Raw genomic sequence first — 16,372 nt, 5'->3', positions numbered from 1 at the left:
TTATTAATGTGCAGAAGCTTATAAATCTCATATGTTACTATTTTATTTAATACTTGGACAGAAGCATTTCCGTAAAGTCTCTGTTTGAGGAGCACAGGAACTCTGGAGCAGTATGGATGTCAGGCATACACATGGCTAAAGCATGTGTTTTAAAACCAAAACATCTTAGAGTAGATGCAGAACTGGGATACCACAGTTGGTTCCTCTTGTTTCATGGACGCCAAAATTTCCTGCGAATGAAGACCCAACAAATGTCCGTAATATTGTACTGCTACGTACTGTAAGTCCTGCTGTAATGGCTTCATATATCTCATTACAAGCCTTAATGCATGTGAGCTCACTGCAACTAAGAAACTTTGAACCAAACATAAAAGCTGAAAAAACTGAAGAATTTTTTGTTTCTAGTTTTCTTCTTTGAAATGGTTATAGTCTTATGACTGGTTTTGGGAAGCACAGTTGAGTTGAAATACATACATCTACTGAAAGTGCGAAAAATTTAAATCGTAAATAATAAAATCCGCTTATCCTCAACGTCATCTAGACTTACTTTTTACAAAAACTGTCGGCCATTAGTTATTTGTGGAAGATCATTGATTGTAATGTAGCAGAGTAGCACTACATGGATTTCAGGTAGGAAAAGCCGAGTTTTAGTCGTTAATGTGGACAGCCACATCTTTTTTTCAGAAATTGTTGTTTTGCAGAGCCAACTCAGGCAAGAAGAAAGAAAAAAAAAAAAAGAACATGGGCCAGCCAGGACCCACTGAGCTTTTTTCCAGCCTGGTGAAAAGAATGAATTATTCAACAGTAAGCAAGCTTTCAGCTGGCCATTTGTGTGCTTTGATCTACGAATCAGGAGTTTGCATGAATGCCTGTATTGTCATGTCATGTTTCCATAGTGTGTGAATTATTGAAAATAGTGCAGCTCTCCCCCTCCTCTACTACATCTAGTAAAGTGTACACTGCAGGTGGTTGGACCTGTCACTCGCCAGATGTTGATGTTTATATGTCCAGCGTGGTCACATGACTGGGTTCATGTGTGTTGGCCTGGTTTAAATGTTCAGTGTGAAATAAGCCTCGGGGTCCACCTTCAAAAAACTCCAACAAACATGATGTTTTTTGGGGGTTTATTAAGGTAATGAAACCATTAATTGAACATAATTGGTCAACCAATCATCACTTGCAAGACATGGACATAGCAGGTTTTGAGGGTTTTGATGAAAGCTAGCTATACCTTGCTAGCATGAGCAGAACATAAGATCGCTGGTGCCACACAAGATGAGGCTTCAGGCCGATTACCTCCACCAGGGAGTTTATGTTATTCTGTCTATTTATCTGTTTCAGTAGGATTATTCAAAAACTACAGGTCCGATTTTATTGAAACTTGGATCATGGATCTTGAAAATAAAATCTGATGATATCGAAAAATCCACGAGGGTGTATAATTTGGTGAGGCTTAAAGGTGACTGTTGGCTCTTGGCTGAGTTATGCGCTATACCGAGCACCGCTCTAGTTACATTTCCATTGTTCTCTTGTCTATAGATCCATCAAAAGTGTCTGTTTATGTTCTCCGTCACATTCTCTGATCCCTGATGTGCCTCCATTGATAGAAGATGCCTTTTGTTCTGATTACCTGAGATACAGCTTATTAGCACATGTGCAACACGTTGTGGTCCCATTGTGTCGTAATAATAAAGTAAGACCATTAATTGATAATGAAGTGAACGTAGAAAAATGTGTCATTATGTTGAGGGTTTTGTGCATTTCATAGAGGAGCAGAACAGATCCATGGTATTGGTGGGCTACAGCTGGACACATAATTAGAGAGCCTCCTTACCTATAATTTGTGTAATAGTTTTGGTTGGCGGCATGTTATTACCATATGAAAGGGCTAAGCTGGGGTCATGTGCATTGCTACAGCAATTAGAGCAGAGCTGAGGGCAGAAGAATGTTTGGAGCCGTCGTTAATTGGAAATCTCTACAAAGCTATGCTTTAATTATAATTTAGTCAGAGCTGCACTGTTTTAAACCCAATATATTCAGTAGCCATTATTTTCTGTAATAGTATGAACAGCTAGGTCTGTTTCCTTTCAAAGCGTCGGGCTTTGAAGAGAATGAGATTGAATTAGATTAATTTGAAAGGCTGTGCTGCTGCTGCTGCTGCTGCTGCTGCTGCCAGTTTTTTTTTTTTTAATGCTAATGTCACATGGTGTTTTCATAGGGAAATTAGATCTGGTTTGTTTATATGATATACATACCTTCTGTTTTGTACGGTTGCACACGCTATAGGTGCTTTGTCTAAATAAAAGTTAATTTGCATTTTCCTCATTCACAATTTGTATGTTCAAGTACAAAGGTATTCATTAACTTAATTGAAGCAAATAATCTATATATGATTTTTCTGGAGCTTATCAGCACTGCTAAATGATCAATGCCCCTACTTTTACCTACAGTCATAAACTCAATCCCCATTTTTTAGGTTTTTTATTAAAAAACTAAAAATTAAACCCAGAAGCAACATATATCTAAATAAAAACAAGATTATGAATGTTGAGCCTAAAGAATCACAGACACTTGCACACATTATCTGGAGCACACACACACACACACCTGTAAACTCCATGGTGGTTTTTTTTGCAGAATGTTTTCTAAATTTCCACTCCTCCCTTGGCATTCAGATTTTTTTTTTTTTTTTTTACGTTTAACACATTTCCCTTTCTTTTCTTGTTCACACAGGTCGAAATGAGCTGATAGCCAGATACATCAAGCTTCGGACTGGGAAGACGAGGACTCGGAAGCAGGTACGACAAGAGAGGAGATGTCTCTGTCAGATGTGAATGTGTGCAGTCTGCCGCCTTTGTTACTGCAGGAGAACAACAAAGATAGACAGAGAGTAACACAATGCTAAGCTGTCCAGGGCACGTCTGAAGCTGACAGAAATCAGACATCCCTGGATTATTACATTTCCAAAATATGCATCGATATGACATGTAGCTTTTACTAGGTTTGTGCAGTTTTCCCTTTAAAAAGCTTTCATACAGTATATCAACCTTTTTACCTAAAATGCAACCTGCCGATATCTACAGTAAAGCAGGTACTGTACATACAAGTCTAAGATCAGTGCTGTTATGTGAAGAGAGAGTAGCCTGACAGTGCAAGTATTCCTCTGTATGACTACATCACAGAGGTCATGCACTTTGCAGTAAGAGAGGCCTTTATTAACAGGAAGGTCGAAGCCTTAATGGATTGGTACCATCTCTGATCAAAGAGTATGGGCAGTGAGTGCATCCTGCTTTCTGCAACACGCTGTATCACGCTTTTCCTTCCAAAGAGATGAGCTCAGATTCAGATAGATAAATACATCTTTGCAGTAATACGTCATATAATTAACGTTAATCAATCAGAATTAAGGGCTCTCGGTATTTCTCTTATGTGTATATACTAAGAAGAATGAGAAGGATGCTAGTTCTTTCCCAGACTTGACCACTGACCTGAATAACAATGATGACAACAGTCATCAATGACAACAGTCCGGCATCTACAATGATGTTCGATCACTGTGTGTGTGTGTTTGTGTGGATTGATCAGTCTGTGACTCTTCTCCTCAACACACAATCAGAATGAGAGAGAAAGACAAGAGAATTGATGCCCTACAGCAACACCTACACATCTGTTTCTGCTGTTTCTGCTGTTTCTGCTGTTTTAATGTATGTGTTATTTATGTTAATGCTGACAACAAGCAGTTCTTTTTTAGTAGAGCTGAGATTAAATTAGTCCGCAACAATTTTGATGATTGAATTATCATGTAAATTATTTTATAAGATAACTTTTCAAAACAATTCCCCAGTCATAACCTCTAAAATGGTGATTTGTCCTTGTCCACTGAGTTTTCTATGATTCTAAAATCAAAACCTTTGGATTTTCTAATGTTGCTTGAGCAAGTTTGTCAGTTTGGGCTTTAGAAAACTTCTTACTTTTGGATTTTCTTACAATTTACATTTTAAACAATCAGCCAAAAGCATTTCCTTTAAATCTAAAATTTTAATAATAATAACAAATATTTTCAAATTGATTTCTTGAATTGTTTTTGTTTTTATTTTGTATAAAATGCTGATCATAATAACCAGAGACTATTAAATCATTTTGAACTGTGTGAACGCCAGCGGTGAACTTGGCTGGGGAAATGCCTCGTTCAGCTCCCGAAAGAATACAAGACGAGCCGATTCTCATTCAGCACACAGCAGATCACATCTGTATGTCTTAATGTGAGCTAAAGGGGCCTGCATCCTCCTTAATCAGTTCACTTAAGTAACGACAACACACAGCATAATGCTCTACTTGCTGTTAGCTTGGTGTGTGGTGTGGACATGCTTCTGTTACCCACCGTATCTCCCTCAAGTGTTTCTAAACAAAGAACTGTGTAATCCACTTTGTACTTCTTTTGTTTTTGCTTGTTTTTTTATACTCCCTCTTCTCTGTTTTAATGGAGGTGTCTAGTCACATACAGGTCTTAGCAAGAAAGAAAGTTCGAGAAATCCAAGCTGCCATTAAGGTACGTCTGGCTTTGCCCAGTTGTAGGGGGCTTTTCATTGCCATGGTTACAGGCTCTTCCTTTGTTTTCCTCCCCTCCCCTACCCCGCAGGTGTCTAGTCACATTCAGGTTCTTGCCAGAAGGAAATCTCGTGAGTTTCATTCCAAGCTAAAGGTATGCGCTTTTCTGCTTTTGGGCTTGTCGGTTGCCGTGCGTCTTAACTTCCTGTTTCCTGTGGTGACAGAGTGAATGCCTGGTGCTCTGATTTACCCCCTAACCCTAATCCTCTGCTGACTGTGGTCTCCTCACATTTTTTAACCCCCTCCACCCTCTCGCTCCATCTCTCACTCATTCTGTCTACGTGATTTTATCTACATTTATTCACTTTTCTGAATGGGCCCTTTGCTTTGAGCGTGGCTGCTCATCATATCAACGACTATGCTGGGAAAATAGTGACATAGACAGAATAGACAGTTTTTTATTTCCAGTCATTATAATTATTCTAATACATAACTTGTTAGCAATCTAAAAAAAACTGGTACTGGTAGTTAGATTTTTTTATTATACAACAAAATTGCCGCTGCTGAATTTTTATTTTTTTAAAGCCATTACGGATATTGACAGTTAAAAAATATAATTAAAGGTCAGGGGGACTCATCGTCTGGAGATCATGAAAGTTTGTATCACATTTCATGACAAAACATTTGAAATTTATTGAGCGATCTTAAAATAAGCAGTGGACAGATTGACAGTAGATAAAGTTTAAAAAAACTTTTATGTTACAACTACCAATATATAGACTATTTGCTGGTCAGGCTCAAATTTTTGCTTTTATATATAAGAAATTTGAAACCTAAATTAAGCACAAATTTTGGGAAGCATGCTGGCATTGGCTGTTGGTGATTGGCTGACGGTCAGGGGAATCGGTCTGCCTTTCTCTTATCAAGCAGAATTTATTTTAACAAAACAGAGCATGGCAGGGGGGGTCGTCTGTGTTAACTAGAAAAAAAGGCGATTGCTTGTCTACCTCCTTTGACAAAGTAAACCAACTTTTCCCCGCTGTCAAAGGCTCAGTGTTGTGCCTTCAGAGCGGAGAATGGCCGTGAAGCTGGCTGTTTCTGAAATGCCCTCTCTGCTTTCTTGTTCTCCCTTCAGTCTGTTAATAACTCCGGGCTCTCACAATGCCATGGCTGTTTGTCGCTTTGCTTCCTCCTGGTTCAGATGTCGTCATTTCGGAGCGTTCCTGTCAGTTATTACAGCAACAGTGACATCTGTAAAAAACATCACTGAAGAAAGTTTTTCAGACTGGTTTATTAAATAGAAATCACTGTGAATAATGCACCCTTGAATAACTCTGATTTGTATTTCAAGATATTCTATGAAGTAATGTTTAGATATGAAAAGATACTTCACCCATGTGTCCTGCCCTGTCTTCTTTTCTCTTCTCGGGGAGTCTGCTATACATTTTGACTTTCACACTTCAACTCAAATTAATGAAGCCTCATTAATCTCTGTGTGTGTATGTTTATCCTAGGCTACCTTTGGGGACATTTCAGACTAAAAGACCAGTTATTTTGGGATGGCTCATACAAAAGGGGACAAAGCTTCAGAATAAAAACCTCAGTTGGGAAAATGATCATTTTTTTCAGTGGTGAAGGGTTTGGGTGAGGCAAGTAGTGGTTAAGGGTTAGCGTAATTCTGCTGGAAATGAATGCAAGTGTATGTAATGTCCCCAAAAGTGATCTATGACTGTGTGTGTGTGGGTGTTCTCTTGTACAGCTATCTTTGTGAGGACCAGTTTGCGTCTACAACATATGGAGTGAGGACATTTTGGGAAACCAAGGACCTTTGTGATCCCCCCCTTTACTGGACTGTTTGGGGGTTAAGACTTGGTTTTTGGGTTAGGGTTAGGGTTAGGGTTAGGCATTAATTTGGATGGTTAGGGTTAGGGTAAGGGGCTAGGGAATGCATTATGCCAATGAGTGTCCTCACTAAGATAGAAGTACAAACATGTGTGTGTGTGTGGTTGTGTTGAGACAGAGTCACACAGGCTGCTAGCCACATGAATGCCTGGTCTTTCAGGGGCACAGGCGGCAGTCTGAAGAAAAACAGACAGCTTTTGTATGAATCCCTGTCTTTTCTCATTTAAAGCAAATTAGAGTTCAGTGGCAAAGAGAAGTACAAGAAGTGTGCCCCTCATTTCAGGGGGCATCAATGAAAACCTGCTGTTTCTGGTCCTGTCAATGGCATTTTAGTGAATTGACAGTCATTATGTTACTGCTCTGTTGTTCTGTCTGGAGCGAAGACCCCTGATCAGATTGTGAAATTTATAAAGGACAAGACATTTGCCACAGAAACCAAGAATGATTTGTAAATACAAATGTTATAATCCTTTGTCATGAGGTGTTCTTTTCCCATGTGTTTGTTGTACTGTGTAAAGACGCCTGGACACTCAAATTAAAATAGTTTTTTACTGATAAAAGAATTTTGAAAATTGTCCAATTACTCTACAGAATTTACACTAAAGCCCTGTTTGTTTGCGTTTAGGTTACAAGCATGGTAAGTATTCATTTCCTTCAGTTGTTGTCCTGTAGCTGCTCGTCATGTGTTTGTGCTCATAGTGACACAATAGCTGCTGCCCAGTGTTTTCCCAGTTTATTGGTGTCTGTTTGTCATCATACTATTGTTATAGTGCAGCTTAACTCTGCTCTGCCAGCATGCTCACCTTCAGCTTCTGTCACCAGTGAGAATGCATGGGTTTACTGGTGTGTGTGTGTGTGTGTGTGTGTGTGTGTGTGTGTGTGTGTGTGTGTGTGTGTGTGTGTGTGTGTGTGTGTGTGTGTGTGTGTGTGTGTGTGTGTGTGTGTGTGTGTGTGTGTGTGTGTGTGTGTGTGTACTCAAGTTCAGCTCGACTTGAAATAACTATATTAATGCACATTAAAGCTAGGCTTGTTGAATTTGGAAGAGCTAGCAAGAGCAGGCTACACTTTGAAAATATGCAATAGATACACCCCCTCTCCCATCGACCCTCTCGTCAAGGCTACGCCCACAAAACTCACGTTGCTATAGGGTTGCTACGATATGTGCACCCTAACCCTAACCCTTTAACAAGTGACTACGTCCCAGTGCACTTCTACAGGATTTTTTGGGGTTCTTCTTAAATTACCATCCTGTTAATTTAGCATGTCCATTTTGAATGAATTTGTATACAGCCGGATAATTAAATTAATAATAATTAAAAAACCTAACCGGACCTGCGAAAGTCTCTCAAAGTGTCATTAGTGTCCTTCAGTGAAAAATTCCTTACGATGTTTTGACATACAGATAAATGCAGTCTTGATAGTACGGCTGCTGAACTAGTGTTTTAAAAGTATTTTAGAGGTAGATCAACAAGCAAACTTTCATTTAAGTGCATACCACTGCTAAGTATTGTATATCGGAAGTCAATGGTAATTGTTTGACACATTCCTTTAAAAAAAAAAAAAAAAACTACACTTAAATAGCAATGCTGATACATCTTCTTTTTAACCTGCCTGCTGTTTGCTGTTGTGAGAGAGGTCAGTGGTGCTTTCAGTGTGTTGTTTAGAGTCTGGTTGTTGTGTTGCTGCCTCTGCACCCCCCCCCCCCTCTCTCTCTGTGTGGGTGCTAAGCCTTTTGTGACTGCTGTTAAAGGACCAAGCCGTGAAGGACAAAGCCCTCCAGAGCATGGCCTCCATGTCCTCGGCTCAGATCGTCTCTGCCACGGCGATTCACAACAAGCTCGGCCTGCCAGGCATCCCGCGCCCAGCCTTCCCCGGAGCAGGGGTAAGAGCCTCGTCGGCTGCAGCACCCACCACTCCACCCCCGCTTTTGATCCTCCTGGGGCCAGTTTCACCCCCGGCAGCCACGGGGCCAAACACACCGACACCCAGGCCAAATCACATTACACACTGCATCTTATTTGTGCCTATCAGATAAGCAGATGATCAAAAGAAGGGGTAGTCAAGATAACTACATCCACTGAACAAGGAGCTAAAAGCCAGTTTGATCTTGTAGCTCACAGCTGCTCACAATTGGATGTTGTTTGTACTTTGTACTTTGTTGTCTATTTATACATCTTATTCTCTAGTTATGGCAGGGTATGATATCGACCGGTCAGCCGGGATCGTCACAAGAGTAAGTATCACACGTTGACCTCAGAGTAGAAAACGTCAACTTAAAATTCGTTTTTTATTACATTTTGTTTCTCTTTCTCTGCTCCAGTATTAAGCCTTTCACCCAGCAAGCCTACCCCACTCAGCCAGCAGTCACAACAGCCATTTCAAGTAAGAATTTATTTCATTTAAAAGCTTTTTTGTACACTTGGTTTTTGCTCTTCTTTGATAACTTTCATCATAAACCAGCTGAAGATCAAACTCACTCCCTTGTCGCTTTGTCTTTTCCCTGCTTGATTTGAAGCAGTTCAGAACCTCCTTAGTTGTCACTTTTTGCTGTGAAACAATTTGAGACTAAAAATCAAATCAGTTTCAGCCACTCCAGTTTATTATATATATTTCATATTTTTCATTACTTACTTTAACTTTTTTAAGGTTTATTTTTACTTGTAAGGTTTTCAGCAGTTCATGTTGCACAAACATTATCACAAGAAAGAAATCAACAAAAGGTCCTGTTATGCAACATTTTTTCTCATTCTTTTTTTGCCATTTGAAACTTACTTATTAAACTGCATACCTCAACCAAGGCCCAACCGTCCCATTATGAAACCACTTAAATTCAATCGAACCAGATTTTAATTTGGATCTTCACCAAATTGTGCACACTCATAAATATTAGACCTCAAATCACTGATTTGAGCCTGATTTTCTTAATATTAATATTCATGTTTATTCTCTGAGAAATTAACGTAAATGTTGAAAATTGCCTGATCATTCAACGTTCCTTTGTGATCCCACTCCATCATTTAATGGATTCCTTGGCCCATGTTCCATCCTTCCACCAAGTTCCAAGGAAACTCAGTGTTATTATGTAATCTTTCTTACAAACAAACAACAAACATACAAAGCAACCCACAAACGGACCGGGGTGAAAACATAACCTCCTTGGTGGAGACAAAAACATCTGTTGCCTTTGAATACAGAACTCATGGAGATGCTGGAGACTTCGGGCTGTGATGTAATGTTATCACAAACATGACAAGGTTGTCGTTTTTTTACTTTTTGGATAATTTATGTTTTGTCCCAGTGTCAGTGTTTGTTACTTTCTGCATTGAACTTGCCACAAACAACAGAAGTAACATTTTAGAAATAAGAGAGTACAAACGAATCCCACAAAGCTTCAAACAAGTAAAGATCAAATGAGTGCGGCAAAAAGTGTGGCGTTGCTATGAGTGAAACCTAACTACTTATTTTGTTGCACCTAAACCTGACTCCCAGCAGATGTCCCTAATTAAACTGTACATCTAATATGACAAAGGTTTTATTTATTCTAAAATGACCCAATTCATGCTGTAAAACAACCCTGTGAGAGGATGAATCTTACTCTGGTTTTACTTCAGGTTATGAGACCACAGCAGCTCCAGCTCCCACTGCACCAGCATGGCAGGGCCGCTCCATCGGCACATCTAAACTCCGACTGGTGGAGTTCTCCGCTTTCCTAGAGCAGCAGAGAGACCAAGACTCAGTGAGTACAGCATCATACCACAGCATGAAATCTATCTCGTGGTGTTGATTCACACCTCTTATCGTCCAGGCCGTTCCTCTATGAATACACTGGGACAATTTCCCAGGCAGACGGGTCAGCCGAGACGAGGCCAAAACAAGCTGAGGAGGGAAACGTCTGGTGTGCAGAGACGCACAGCAGGAAAACCTGCAGGAATACTGTATATTAATCAGCTCCTTAAAAAGATCTGCCAAAACTATATTTAAACTGCAGACTTCGGCTCAGCAGGATAAACCACAGTCTCACTATGAGTTCACATATCAGCAGCTCACATTTCATACTTGCCTTAATGTTTGTCTACATTTTCCCGTGCACTCGCTCTCTTTTGGTATTGATATGTCATGACAACGGCCATTAATCTTACATGCAGCAGTGCCCTAAAGGCCACACGCTACAGCGGCTGCTCTGTGAGCTTTTAGACTGAAGTGCAGTTGCCACATGACAGTTTCATATACTCACAGTGAGGGCAACAAACTTCTGGAAATCAAATGTTATTCTCTGATTTGCTGCTTCTCTTTCTGCTGGTGGCAATGCATCATGGGTTTTAGGCTGAACAGAGCTGTTTTTATTCACTTTGTAAAAACATAATTCAAATATTCTCGGTTGAGAAGTTTAAAGCAAGAGATCCAACCTCAGTGTTATTTCATATTGTCAATTTAGGTGATTGTTGCTTTGATACAGAAATGTTGCTTTTCATGTGAGTGAAGACTGAATTATGCTCTTCCACCATCCGCCTGAATTATTTTACCTCATTTAAAGCTCATGATTGATCTTTCTCGCTTATCATAATAATGTAAAACTTTAATAACCAGCATCCCTGCCTTGATTAACATAAGGGGATCTTTTTGTTTGTGAGCAGAATAATTTTGCCTAATTTTATTCTAAGGGTTTTTTCACATCATCAGAGTATATTGTTACCAATCTAACTCCGGCTATAGGTGGTGGTAAATTGCTATAATTGTCTTATTTTACTTGTCTTTGTATATTCACTTTGTGGATGAGCTATTATGTTATTGATTAATTTAATGTCAGTTTTATGTGATATGTGTTTATATTTATTTTACTTTTCTAAATGACAATAATACAACTTGAAATACATATTTTAGTATTTGTTCCTAATGTTATTTTATTTATTTCCTTTTTCAGTACAACAAGCACCTATTTGTACATATCGGCCAGACAAATCACTCCTACAGCGACGCCCTGCTGGAGTCGGTGGACATCCGTCAGATTTATGATAAATTCCCTGAAAAGAAAGGCGGACTGAAGGAGCTGTACGCGAAAGGTCCACAGAACTCCTTCTTTCTTATAAAATTCTGGGTGAGTGCTATTTGTCATGGATTCAACAAAGCAATATACAAAATGTCAGCATTGCAGATTAATTCCTTGATGTCATTAGTAATGTTTTGCACATTGTGGGATGTTTCACGGCAGAATCCTGTTGAGAAACAGTCTGTTCAAGGTTCACCTTTAGTTACTGGGTGTTACCACTCTACACAGTCATGACTGCTCTCTTAATGTTTGCAGAATGCACCCTGCTATATTTGGACTTGCATAGCAGGAGAGCTTTTGATCAAAGCACTCACTAATTCAGTGTAATATCTCCAAACAATGGAGTGACCTAGTTGCACTCCTAATGGCTGTTTAAACATTGCATGTATTTCCTCCTTGATGCAAAATGCTAACTAGCGGCAGCCAACAAAGTAGAGACCGCATGCACTTGGACCAAGTCCCTTCAAATTCCTTTTGAAGTGAGCGACCAATCTGAATTTCAAATGAAAGACAGAATCTGCACAATAATGAACGTATAACTGCTTTGCTTAATGAAGGAGGAGAATGTTGTAGGAGGACGTCTCCTCTCTTTGTGTCCATAATGAACAGGATGTTCGGGGCATAGAAAGGCTGCCCTCTGGGAGCAGACCGGTTCAACATTATAAATCAGTCTTTTAATGTAACTTCATTTAATCCTCTTTACAATCTTGTTTCCAATATGGACACATTAACATACTTATTCAGATGCTGCCTGAGATCTTCTAATTTGATTTTCCATCTTGACAGTGCTTTGATCCGAAGTTCTTAATGCTGAGTTTGATACATTTTACAGTTACCATGTTAAAACCAAAGACTTCCTCTGAAAGTGCAGATATGTACTGTCCCCAGTTCAATACTACACTGTGTACTCTGTCTTCATGTTTCTACACTTAGTATAAAACAAATCCAGACACTTGTGTATGTTGATACAAGTGTTTTAAACTAATTGCACTGCCTTTGTTGTGAGTCTTTACAAGGTCAGTGTCAGCTACACTCAAAGCTGCTATAATCAATACTTTTATGAGAAGGACAATGTGAAAAGAAGATGGTGTGTGTGTGTGTGTGTGTTTGTTTCATAGTGATAAATGCACAGACAGTTATCGCTTGAATCTGCATCTTCCATCTGCTCAGTTTCAGCTCGTTTCCCTGTCTGTTCTGTGACTTCACTGTTTTGGTTCACTCACTTCTCTCAGAGCATCTTCTTCACCTGTTCAACTGTTTATAGAGGAAAACCCTCTAAAAAACCCACTGTAAACTGTTGGCTCTGCACCAGACAGACAGTTAGCGACTCGATGTGGACCTTAGTGGAGCATACAGCCTCTAAAGGGCCAGATATGTTTTTGATTTAACTTGAGTTTGGACGTGGGGATTCTTTGCACTGTTGGGTAGATATTCAAAATAATGTCCGAATGGCAAGAAAGTTTTTGTTAGTGCTTGGATGCCAGTTGTTATGGCCACTGATTAGATTTTGCTCTTGGTTTTAGGTTTATTGACACTGCCCACAGATTTCCTCTTAAAAATCATCTTACCTTAAAGGTTTAAGTGGGAACATTACATTCCAAGGGTTTGTTTTATATGAAATAATTTATTGTTTGATGAAACCTAGGGACCATGAATGTGTTTATATGTTTGGTCTTGTTAAATGAATTTACTAAAGGTGTTTATAGTCTGCCTTTGGTTAACCAGAGATGTGTTGTCTTAAATACCTTGAATAAACAATTTTTACAGATGTGCCAGGTCAGGATACACTGTCATACACTGTATGTATCTGTTTGCTGGTTTTTGTGTGTGTTTTAACCTCTAATGTGGACATTATACACATATCCTCATTGACACTTGATGCCCTTTTTTCTTCTGCTCCTCAGGCCGACTTGAACTGCAACATTCAGGATGAGACCGGCTCTTTCTATGGCGTCACAAGTCAGTATGAGAGCGCAGAGAACATGACCATCACATGTTCTACGAAGGTGTGCTCCTTTGGCAAGCAGGTCGTCGAGAAAGTTGAGGTACGGACTTTACATTAATTTTAATCAGAGCGATGATTAAAAGTATGTGATTGTGCACTACTACATGTACATGTTTCTGAGCGTGTGTATTTGTATCTCTTGTTCCGCAGACTGAATACGCACGGTTTGAGAACGGACGCTTCGTCTACAGAATAAGCCGGTCTCCCATGTGTGAATACATGATCAACTTCATCCATAAGCTAAAACATCTACCAGAGAAATACATGATGAACAGTGTGTTGGAGAACTTCACCATCTTACTGGTAATCACTTCACTGACCTGAGTGGGTGAGGTCCCTCCGCAGGACCCCCATTCTTCTTCTTCTCCTCGCTGCTGTCAGGGCGTGTTGGTGGCTCCGGCTAGCTTTGAAAAAAAAAAAAGAGGGGGTGTTGTCTCGAGATGAGTTCCTCTCGCTGGTCTCACATTCCTCTCATTCCACAGAGGATGAAACGCTGTGTGTGGAGCCTCATTATCTGCAGGGGGAAAGGGAGGTGGCAGGAGGAACCCCTTGTTATTAGCCATCACATGGGGTCTTAAAATGTCATTCACCACTATTGACAAAGAAAAAATAAATAAAAAGAAAGACCTAGATCCCTATGTGGAAGGGGGTGCACTCAGGATGTCAACCGGGGCCCCGTTTCTTAAAAGTATACAAGGCGAGGATGATTGTAAAAAAATACCAACACGAGATTCCTCTTATATATTTAGCCTTTCGAAATGATTGCATATTAACAAATTCTTTTGACTGACTCAAAGAAAGTCAAGAGCGTCTAAGAAACAAAAGCGGCAAGAGGAAGCAAAATTGTTTTTGTTCAATTTTAGGTTTATACTTTGATCAACCGCTAATGCTTTACGTGACTTTTAATATAAGGTGAGAAATGATGTTTGAAGGAATTAGCAAAAATGTAATTTTCTGTCATCATTGTCTCCATGAATAAATGAATCCTTTACTATCAGGAATCATACAGGCAGAGAGCAAACCGCTCAGACTGAGGACTCAACATTAGACTTTTGTTTATTACTCAATGACTTCATGTTTAAACCTTTATTAGAGAGAAAGACTAAAAAAAATATATCAGTGATGCAAGGTCTGGGAGACAAACATATAAACAAAAGTGTTTTTTGATATTCACATCTGATTCCTCTGAATCCTTTTCTTAATAATGTTTAATAATGATGATGAAATAAAATATAAGTTCAAAGTAAGCAAATATAATTGCATGTAATTCAGACAAAGCTCACTGATAAAATGAGTCACTGACAGATCTCACAGGTGGAGGAGGCAAAATTATTTATATGTAAACTGGGGTGGAACTGAGGCTCAACTCTTACGAGAAGAAAGCAACTTACTTTAGTTATAGTTTTAGTTATTAAATGTCCAGTGTGTAATATTTAGGTGAAAGGGATCTATCAGCAGAAATTGAATAAAAAAATAATCCCTAGTGATTTTTTTACTAGTGTGTTTCATCCAAATTGTACAAATTGTTGTTTTCTTTACCCTAGAATGGACCCTTTATATTTAAATACTTTATATTTACATCAGTAGCGGGTCCTCACTATGGAGGCAGCCATGTTTTTTACAGTAGCCCAGACTGGACAAACTAAACACCTTTTGAGTTTTTACAACAACAGAAGGCTACCACAGGTTCTCTTTCATGTTTGGAAGAGGAGGCTGAGGTGAGGGATATTCAGCTGCAATATGTAACTTCACCACTAGATGTCACTAAAATATACACACTGAGCCTTTAATACATCTGACCTCTGGTCTTTTGATTTTACAGATGTTGATGGTTTTGAAACAAGTCAAGTCCTTTTTCTCGCCCTGACTTCAGTCCGCACTGATTCCACTCCTGACGGCCCTTTCTGTTGCAGGTGGTGACGAATAGGGACACCCAGGAGACGCTGCTATGTATGGCGTGTGTGTTTGAGGTTTCAAACAGCGAGCACGGCGCCCAGCATCACATCTACAGACTGGTGAAGGAATGAGAAGCCCCTTCTTTTCACAGACTTACCAACCTCAAAAACAAGTGGCAGTGCCTCTACCGGAAAGTCACACCTACAACGCTTTCTGGTCATGGTATCGGGTGAAGTCAGTCGCTATAAATTTTGTTTGAATATAAGTGTTTGTTATTTGACTGCAGCTGTGAATTGCGGTACAGTTGTTTTATGTTTAAATACGGGATGTTTAAACTATGTTGAGTTGGTCTCTGTTGGGCATAAATGTGGCCGTTCTTAAAGAATTGACTTGATTCATTTGGTAAATGGAAATCTGTGCGTCGTCTTCTGCTTCGTCTCGTAGACTAAGGAAAAAAAAAAAAAAAAAACGGATGCTGGCCTTTTCTACCAGTAGCCTCATGTGGTCTGTGTAATATGTTTGCGTGTGTTTCGTACGTCTGTAGTTTATGATTTGTGAGCATATATACTGTAGATATACAGACATGCACCCACAGCCAATAGATTTTCCAAAGAAACAAAAGTAACACACTACATTCACAGTCTCTGAAAGTACAGACGTATATTTATCCCCACTGAAGCACTCCAAGTCAAACACTACGAGCAGAATGAATGCACTGTAAAAACAAATACAATACAAATGTTTTGCTTGAGTCTACTACATAAAGGAAGTAAATCTTTTCCACCTGTTATTCATCTCCTTGCTGCCACAACTGAGAATTTCCTCGGCAAAAATTCCTCCAAACAGACTCAACTAGTCCAAAAGCACTTTGTTCCCCTCCCTGGAGTCGCCTTACTGATATATCTTTCTCTTAGATCTGTGGTTTCTATAATCATAACACTGTAGGTCACTTGTAGACAGCAGACGCTGTTCAG

General features: G+C 39.5%; 1 protein-coding gene across 5 annotated transcripts in view; it reads left to right on the top strand.

Moving 5' to 3' along the window:
• The window catches only part of tead1b (TEA domain family member 1b), a 44,342-nt gene extending 27,970 nt beyond the window's left edge, over window positions 1-16,372 (top strand). For 2 of the 5 annotated variants that reach the window (XM_034574348.1, XM_034574340.1), the window contains 12 exons: window positions 2,734-2,798; window positions 4,487-4,549; window positions 4,640-4,702; window positions 7,076-7,087; window positions 8,201-8,332; window positions 8,637-8,683; window positions 8,771-8,832; window positions 10,062-10,186; window positions 11,372-11,545; window positions 13,402-13,542; window positions 13,653-13,805; window positions 15,416-15,722. In XM_034574348.1, coding sequence (XP_034430239.1) covers window positions 2,734-2,798; window positions 4,487-4,549; window positions 4,640-4,702; window positions 7,076-7,087; window positions 8,201-8,332; window positions 8,637-8,683; window positions 8,771-8,832; window positions 10,062-10,186; window positions 11,372-11,545; window positions 13,402-13,542; window positions 13,653-13,805; window positions 15,416-15,529 — 1,151 coding nt within the window. In that variant the 3' untranslated portion in view covers window positions 15,530-15,722. Of the gene's footprint in view, window positions 1-2,733; window positions 2,799-4,486; window positions 4,550-4,639; window positions 4,703-7,075; window positions 7,088-8,200; window positions 8,333-8,636; window positions 8,684-8,770; window positions 8,833-10,061; window positions 10,187-11,371; window positions 11,546-13,401; window positions 13,543-13,652; window positions 13,806-15,415 lie in introns of all 5 variants that reach the window. The other 3 variants (XM_034574356.1, XM_034574374.1, XM_034574363.1) reach the window with 3 other exon arrangements.

The sequence above is a fragment of the Hippoglossus hippoglossus genome, chromosome 3, assembly GCF_009819705.1.
Source record: "Hippoglossus hippoglossus isolate fHipHip1 chromosome 3, fHipHip1.pri, whole genome shotgun sequence".
Lineage (NCBI taxonomy): Eukaryota > Metazoa > Chordata > Actinopteri > Pleuronectiformes > Pleuronectidae > Hippoglossus > Hippoglossus hippoglossus.
This window is presented reverse-complemented; position numbering and strand designations above follow the sequence as displayed.